The sequence below is a fragment of the Maniola jurtina genome, chromosome 22 (assembly GCF_905333055.1).
Source record: "Maniola jurtina chromosome 22, ilManJurt1.1, whole genome shotgun sequence".
NCBI classification, from domain to species: domain Eukaryota; kingdom Metazoa; phylum Arthropoda; class Insecta; order Lepidoptera; family Nymphalidae; genus Maniola; species Maniola jurtina.
Genome location: NC_060050.1, coordinates 11,213,223 through 11,222,235, shown reverse-complemented (window position 1 = coordinate 11,222,235; position 9,013 = coordinate 11,213,223). Strand labels below are relative to the sequence as shown.

The 9,013-nt window shown below is 38.4% G+C and overlaps 1 protein-coding gene across 1 annotated transcript; it reads right to left on the bottom strand.

The window, feature by feature from the left end:
* Positions 1-2,038: 2,038 nt before the first annotated feature.
* Positions 2,039-8,080, bottom strand: LOC123877048. Its single transcript, XM_045923564.1, has one exon. The coding sequence runs from the start codon at positions 7,426-7,428 to the stop codon at positions 2,266-2,268; it is 5,163 nt and encodes a 1,720-aa protein (XP_045779520.1). The 5' UTR covers positions 7,429-8,080; the 3' UTR covers positions 2,039-2,265.
* Between the last annotated feature and the right edge of the window lie 933 nt (positions 8,081-9,013).

Here is a 9,013-nt window from a genome sequence, read left to right as displayed (position 1 = left end):
TTTTTCTGTTTCTTCCTTTTGTATTGTGTTCCTTTTCATGTTTTTATGTGTATCATTTATGTAATCTTCGATTCTATCAGTAAGTATATTAAAATCAGTATACTTAACAGGGCTCTCTCCGTCACTTACTCCATACAATCGTAGTTCCAATTTCATTTGAATATTAACCCATTTGAGGCCAAAGAAAAACTAGAAGGATAACCTTAGATTTTTTTATATTTATCAATTATTGCCAAGAAACAGTTAAAAATTATTTTGCTATAATCCGCCAACAGGATAAATCTGTATGGTCAAACATGCAGTTACAAGCTAAGCACCGCTTACCTTCCCAAACAAGCAATAAAGCCAAGTTCCCAAGCAAGCACCGCCACCACCATTCACATGCAACACCACACAAGACTTTTCCACTACTCTCGACGCACGTTTCGCCCCGACACCGGAGCATCCTCAGGAGATTTCGACTTTACAATGCTGTATTGTCAAGTGACGTTCTAATCAAATGCGCGGTATTATATACTGTTATTTAGTCCCACAACTGTTGCCCCGCCCATTACCCCCCTCACCCCCTGTACTACCCCCGCCCCCCTCCAGTCTACCCCTTCCAAACAAACGAAGCAACGGTGAATTTTAAACATTAACTTGTTCATTGAGTAATTTAAATTGATTATTATTATGTTTTATTATTTCTAATTGTTCGAACATGCTCAATCGAAGACCTTTATCGCAAGTGTGTAGGATTTTATATGAATGGTCGGATGATAATTTGTGTCCACTATCTAGGAGATGTTTAGCAAAATGTGATTTTTGGGGTTGGTTGTTCCTAACCGCGGCTAAATGTTCTTTGTAACGTGTTTCAAATTTACGACCCGTTTGACCGATATATGTGGCTTTGCAGTCTGAGCATTCGAGTTTATAAATGCCGGATTTTTGTTTGTTGTTTAATTTATCTTTACCGTTGCAAATATTTTTAAGTGTATTATTAGTCCTAAATGCAACATGTATATCATGTGCTTTAAGTGTCTTAGCTATACGCTCGGACACTGTTCCAAAATAGGTTAGACTGGATTTGTATTTGTTTATTTTATCTGATGGCGATGAATATAAATCCTTTTTGATCCGTCGTAGTTTTTGTTTTTTTATTATATTATTAACAATATTAATGTTGTACCCATTTGCCTGAGCCATGTGGTAAATAATTTTTAATTCTTTTAAATAGTTTTCTTTCTCAAGTGGAATAGACAGCAACCTATGAACATAACTATGGAATGCTGCGAGTTTATGTTGCCTGCAAGGGTGACAGGATGAAGGCAACATAAACTCGCAGCATTCCATAGTTATGTTCATAGGTTGCTGTCTATTCCACTTGAGAAAGAAAACTATTTAAAAGAATTAAAAATTATTTACCACATGGCTCAGGCAAATGGGTACAACATTAATATTGTTAATAATATAATAAAAAAACAACAACTACGACGGATCAAAAAGGATTTATATTCATCGCCATCAGATAAAATAAACAAATACAAATCCAGTCTAACCTATTTTGGAACAGTGTCCGAGCGTATAGCTAAGACACTTAAAGCACATGATATACATGTTGCATTTAGGACTAATAATACACTTAAAAATATTTGCAACGGTAAAGATAAATTAAACAACAAACAAAAATCCGGCATTTATAAACTCGAATGCTCAGACTGCAAAGCCACATATATCGGTCAAACGGGTCGTAAATTTGAAACACGTTACAAAGAACATTTAGCCGCGGTTAGGAACAACCAACCCCAAAAATCACATTTTGCTAAACATCTCCTAGATAGTGGACACAAATTATCATCCGACCATTCATATAAAATCCTACACACTTGCGATAAAGGTCTTCGATTGAGCATGTTCGAACAATTAGAAATAATAAAACATAATAATAATCAATTTAAATTACTCAATGAACAAGTTAATGTTTAAAATTCACCGTTGCTTCGTTTGTTTGGAAGGGGTAGACTGGAGGGGGGCGGGGGTAGTACAGGGGGTGAGGGGGGTTGTTCGATCTTTGGTAAAACAAAAAACTTTTCACTCACTTTGTCTTTGTGTCTTGATTTTCGTAGTTAAATGGTGATTATTTTGTCTTTGTGTCTTGATTTTCGTAGTTAAATGGTGATTACTGATTTCGAAAAAGATGAGAAGTGAAATTAATTTTGAGTTTTTGACAGCTGCTGTCTTTCAACACTTTTTCTGACGGCTGCTGTCATTGACAGGCACCGACGTTTAGGAATCATTAACATCCTCCCCCGGAAGAGGACAGATGCGGTTGAATGCGCGACGCACTACTCCTTTCGATGTTTGTAAATCTGCAACTCGAGAGACTCCATCGCTTCCCGGATGGACCTTGATAACACGGCCGAGACTCCACTTCATTGGCGGTAATGCTTCGTCTTTGATTAGTGCGAGTGTTCCTTCTTGCAGAACGAGGCCCTTGCTGGTTTGCCATTTGGTGCGTTGCTGCAATTCCGCGATGTACTCTTTGTGCCATCTTGACCAAAAGTGCTGTCGCATTTGCTCCAATCTTTCAAATCGAGTGAGTCGATGTTCTTTGATGTGCAGTAATTCAGGCATTGGTAGAGCCGTTAGAGGTCGTCCAACCAAAAAATGTCCAGGAGTCAGTGGAGTCAAGTCTTGTGGGTCATTTGATAGGGGAGTTAGGGGGCGTGAATTTAGTATTGCTTCTATTTGAACAAGAACAGTATATAAGTCTTCAAAATCTAAGTGAGCGTTTCCTAAGACGCGATTTAAATGAGATTTAAAGGATCGCACACCCGATTCCCATAAACCGCCCATATGGGGCGCGTACGCTGGTATGAACTTGAACTCGATGCCTTCATCGGACATAGAGTTCACAATTGAGTCAGAATTAGATTTGAGGAACTTATAAAGGTCGTTGCGAGCACCCACGAATTGAGTTCCGTTATCTGAGAACAATGTTGATGGTCTAGAACGTCTCGCTATAAAACGACGTAACGCTGACAAGAACGAGTCCTTAGAGAGGTCTCTCACTAGCTCTAGGTGACAGCCTTTAGTGGCGAAGCAGACAAAGATTGCTACGTAGACTTTAATAGTTCTACAACCCCGTCCCTTTCTATTGAGTGCGATTATGGGACCGGCATAGTCCATTCCAGACGTCTGGAATGGGTAACCTGGCTGTAGGCGTTGCCTAGGCAAGTTACCCATAACAGGTGAGGTTGATTGTGCCTTCATTCGAAAGCAACGGTGGCACTTGTGCACTGTACTTTTGGCTAGATTTCGACCTCCAAGTGGCCAAAATTGCTCTCGAATGGAAGCAAGTAAAAGTTGTGGGCCCGCGTGCATTAAACGAAAATGTTCACTTTGGAATATTAATTTAGTAAGTGGGTGTGTAGATGTTATCAAAACTGGATGTTTTTTGTCAAACGAGAAATTGCCGTTTTTTATTCGACCACCTACTCTAAGCAAACCGCTGTCATCAACGAACGGGCTTAATGATAGTAATTTGTTCTTTGTCGGTAGTGGCTTGCCCAATGCTATCGTGTAATATTCTGGGAAACACTCGAATTGTGATAATTTTATTAAAGTGTTAAACGCTTGCTGTTTTTCTCCTAAAGTGAGGGGACCCAATAGTCGGTCGCTTTTAGATTTACGACAATTTTTTATAAAGCGCAAAATGTAGGCGCATGTATTTTTGAGTTTTAACAAATTGGAAAAACGAGAAAAAGGAAGTCGTTCGCTTGGCTCAGCGGATAATGCTACCGCTGAAACCACTTCTGGTAAGTCTGATTCTATATATTTAAAGGTTTTGTTTGGCCAGTTGTTCTCATTATCAAGTAAAAAATTAGGTCCGTTTAGCCAAAAATTCAATTTGTTTGGCTGATTACTGCCAACTCCTCTGCTTAAAAGATCTGCTGGATTGGAGGCAGTAGGCACATGACGCCACGGATAGTTTTTAGTCCTTTCCAATATATCTGAGACTCGATTACGAACGAACTGTTTTAATTTATTGGGTTGAGTTTTTAACCAACTAAGTACAACTGATGAGTCTGTCCATAAAAAACAACTGCTGTAGGGTAAACGAGTTGTTGCTAGCACCTTTTCGAGTAATTTTGCGGCCATTGAAGCACCACAGAGTTCGAGACGCGGCATAGATGTTGGCTTTATAGGCGACACGCGAGTTTTTGAACATAATAAATGCACTTTGACAGCGCCCGTAGTGCTGACTGATCGAACATAAACGCAAGCGCCGTATGCGTCCTTAGATGCGTCGCAGAAAATGTGGAACTGAATGTCCTGAGGGTTGTGACACACTACGTGTCGTGGTATTTTTAAATCGTTTAGTTGATTGAGACTTTTAAAAAATTTAGACCAAGAATTTAAAACATCTTCAGGTATGGGATCATCCCAATTTAATTTGTGAAGCCATAAGCGTTGCAAAATATTTTTTCCGTTTATAGTGAAAATGCTTATTAGCCCTAACGGATCAAAGATTTGCGCAATTGTTGAAAGAAGAACTCTTTTAGTGACATCAGCGTTAGATGGAACATAATTTTTTATGTTGAATAGTAATTCATCTGTGGACGGAGACCAAATTAATCCAAGTGTTTTTGACGGCTCATGCTCGCTGAAATCGACGGTACCGTTGTTATTGATCGCAGAACTATCATCACTGCAAGTTGAAACATTTGACTTGAATTTTCTTAAATTGAAGCAACCGGAGGCGAGCACTTGAGTGATCTGCTTGCGGATTTGTAGTAAGCCTTCAACAGTATCGCAGCCTGTGATAAGATCGTCCACGTAGAAATCTTCGCGAATAATTCGACCTATATCTGCGTTTTCGCATTCGTCAGCGAGCTGTTTGAGGCAACGGACTGCCAAAAATGGCGCAGAAGCCGTCCCGTATGTAACCGTATTTAAGTTATAACTTTTTAGTGGCATGAAGGGATCGTCTCGCCAGACAATTTGTTGAAGATGACGCTGATTTAAATTGATTAATACCTGGCGGTACATCTTCTCGATGTCACCTGCCAGTACATATCGATGTTGTCGAAATCGAAGTAGAATTGAGAGTAAATCACTCTGGATTGTGGGTCCAATTAGTTGTAAATCGTTCGATGACACTCCACTAGATGAGGGAGCGCTCGCATTGAAGACCACTCGTAATTTTGTTGTAGTGCTTTGTTCGCGTAAAACGCCATGATGTGGCATGAAGTATGAATTTGTGTGTAAATTGTTTATGTCACTTTCAGACATGTGACCTAAATTTTTGTATTCATTCATAAAGTCGATGTACATTGCCTTAAGTGTAGATTGTTTTTGTAGTCTCTTTTCTAACGAAAGAAAACTTAATTTAGCGCGTTGGAATGAGTCTCCTAGAGTAGACTCATCGCCTTTCATCGGAATGCCTACAGAAAATCTTCCATCTGCATCTCGGGACATGTGTTGTTTGAAATGGTTCTCACAAAGATCATTGTCGTTCAAAGATGCATCTTTGTCAGAACTTTCTAACTCTTCAATAGTCCAAAATTTAGCGAGTTGTTCTTGTATTGAATCGAATTGAGAAAAATTGCATGAAATTGTTTGTATGTTTGTCGTTCCAGTGGGCCCGGATATTACATAGCCGAACTTAGTATCTTGAAGCACTGGAGAATTTTTGCCTAAATAGATTTTGTTTGTGCAGAGCAAGTCCCAGAAAATGTCTGCGCCTAACAGTAAGTCAACGCTAGACGGATTGTAGAATTCTGGATCTGCCAATTTTATTTCGGGGGGAATGTTGTATAAATTTGGTTTTAATGATTTTCTTAGAGATGAACTTATATCTGGTAACACTAGAAAAGAAACCTTTGTCTGATACGAATTGAGTCTGGACTGTATTACTGCTTGACAACGTTTTGTTATGGTAGAAACTAAATTATTGATTCCGGAGACTTTAAATTTAATGTTATCAAAATTCAACTTTAGCTTATTTAGAAGATGTTCAGAAATAAAGGAGGCTTGACTACCAGAATCTAAAACTGCCTTTACATCATGATATACATTGTTGGCATCTCGAATCTTAATGATGGCAGTAGCTAAAAGCACTTCACCGGGTTGGCAACATGATGATGAAAGACTTATCGCAGCTGCAGGTGGAGTCGAGATTTCAGGGGCAGAATTAGGATGCAACAGCGAATTATGTTTAAGGGTACACTGACGGCATGGGCCTAGCCTGCATAAACGCTCAGTGTGACCTAATCTAAAACAATTTCGGCATAACCTGTTTGTTTTTACAAACTGTTCGCGTTCTGGTACCTTCATGCGTATGAATGAATCACATTTATAAAGTGGATGCTCTCCCTGGTCCAATGGACATTTAAAAATTTTAGGTGTAGGGTTTGCAACTGAAGCTAAACTTTTGACATTTCTAGTAGTATGAGACCTAGATGTAGTTTCCGGTTTGTTATTATTGTTTTCGATAGTTTCTAATAAGTCAGCTTTATTTTTTAAAAATTTGGAAAAAATTTCTAAATTTACTTGTTTGTGGGTGGCCTTATGTTCCTCCCAATCTCGTAAAGTACGGCTGTCTAATTTTTGACAAATAATGTAAATTATTAAAGTATCCCAAGTCCCTGTTGGTTCACCGAGAATTTGTAATGCACGTAAGTTTTTATTGTACATATCAATGAGTACACGTAGAGAAGATGCAGATTCCTTTTTAATAGATTCATGTTCAAAAATAGCCTTAATGTGGTTTTGCACTAATAGACGTGTGTTGTCATACCGCTCGCATAGTGCATTCCAAGCTAAGCAATAGTTAGATGCAGAAAACTCTAATGAGCAAATGATCTGAGCTGCACTGCCCTCTAAAGACGCACGTAGGTAGTGAAACTTCTGAATATTACTAATACTCGAGTTATCATGGATAAGTGAAATAAAAGTGTCACGGAACTCGAGCCAGTTTCCACAATCGCCACTGTATTTGGGTATGTTTATTGTAGGTAATTTCACTCCCCTAACAACACTCTTTGTCTGCTTCACCTTCACAACACTTTCCTGATCACTAGAGGAGGAATCAGAACAAACCGAGGCATTATCACCATGATTGAATGACCTTTCTTTTCTTTTGAACGCATCGCAAAGTTGTTGAGCCCTAGCCATTACTGAGAAATACTGGGTTTCAAATTCAGACCTCTGCAAAGACTGGTTCTGTTGTTCTTCTTCAGGCAATGATAAGCACTCAATGCTGGTTTGAACCTCATCAAACTCATTATATATAGTTTCTATTTTATTCATGCGAAGTTTCAATTCTAACTTATCAACTTGACTGCAGTCAGATACACTCTTTAAGCTACTTACATAATTCTCAAATTTAGTTAGCCGACCCTTATATGAACCTCTTTTCTTTACTAATTCATGTAATTTTGACATTTTAATTAAGTAGGGAAATTAACAAACTTAAACAAGAAATTGTACTAATAAACTAAAATAAATTCTATAATAATCAACTGTAATCAAAGTATCTTGTTCAAAACTATAAACTAATCATGTAATTAGCTTGGTAATTAGATGTAAATTGTGAAAATTGTTGAAAAGTTAATATTGAATGAAGAAAATTATGTGACAAATAATGACAAAATGGCGGGCCGGCTATAAGCCGCGTATTACATCTAAACAATTGATCACTTTTTTTAATGCTATGCAAATAAGATGGGACAACTAAGGGAATCTAGATTGACTTAGGACATAATTGTTAGGACTTAGGTACCTCAATTCCTTGTTCTTAGCTCGTATTTCGTCTTGCCTGTGCGCAACTTAGGTTCAACAAAGGTTATCACGTGCGGTTCGAAGACCAAAAATGTTCGATCTTTGGTAAAACAAAAAACTTTTCACTCACTTTGTCTTTGTGTCTTGATTTTCGTAGTTAAATGGTGATTATTTTGTCTTTGTGTCTTGATTTTCGTAGTTAAATGGTGATTACTGATTTCGAAAAAGATGAGAAGTGAAATTAATTTTGAGTTTTTGACAGCTGCTGTCTTTCAACACTTTTTCTGACGGCTGCTGTCATTGACAGGCACCGACGTTTAGGAATCATTAACAGGGGTAATGGGCGGGGCAACAGTTGTGGGACTAAATAACAGTATATAATACCGCGCATTTGATTAGAACGTCACTTGACAATACAGCATTGTAAAGTCGAAATCTCCTGAGGATGCTCCGGTGTCGGGGCGAAACGTGCGTCGAGAGTAGTGGAAAAGTCTTGTGTGGTGTTGCATGTGAATGGTGGTGGCGGTGCTTGCTTGGGAACTTGGCTTTATTGCTTGGTTGGGAAGGTAAGCGGTGCTTAGCTTGTAACTGCATGTTTGACCATACAGATTTATCCTGTTGGCGGATTATAGCAAAACAATTTTTAACTGTTTCTTGCTAAACATGAACTTCCGCAAAGTAACGCCTGATTCTATCCAATAATTATTGCCAACACAAAGATACAAAAAAATAAGAAAAAAAGTCTGAAAAAATATTTTTCAGGATTTTACAGGGGTGTACCCAAATTGGCACAATGGCCACTTATGAGTCAAAATTTGAAACACAAGGTTTATCATTTCGAACTGTTTTCTTGCATTTTTGCAATCCCAACCGAGTCTATTTCGGCAAAAGACACAACAGATACGCTTAGGAAGCTTTTCAGGAACGTGATCAGTACCGTCTAGTTGTGACATGGGTGAGCAGAGTGGTTTTGGATCGATTCCTTGAGATAAATTCTGGCTATACTTCGTCGAGATAATAATTCGATCTATAGGGTTTTCTTTGCAGGCAATCCCCAGGCATTTTATACTGCCATGTAAATCATGTAAGTGAATGAGATCCACTGCCATTTTTGCCATGAATGTCAATTCTATACAGCAATATTGATTGGACCATTTCGTCCACTCCACCCATGTCCTTGTTGTTATTTTGAAACAAATATGGAATCTTTCATACGATTTCCGTTCAGAATTCATTCGTAAGATTGCCT

What these genes read in the sequence shown, in the direction of transcription:
- LOC123877048 (XM_045923564.1), bottom strand. Translation starts at nt 7,428, where the DNA reads ATGTCAAAATTACATGAATTAGTAAAGAAAAGAGGTTCATATAAGGGT.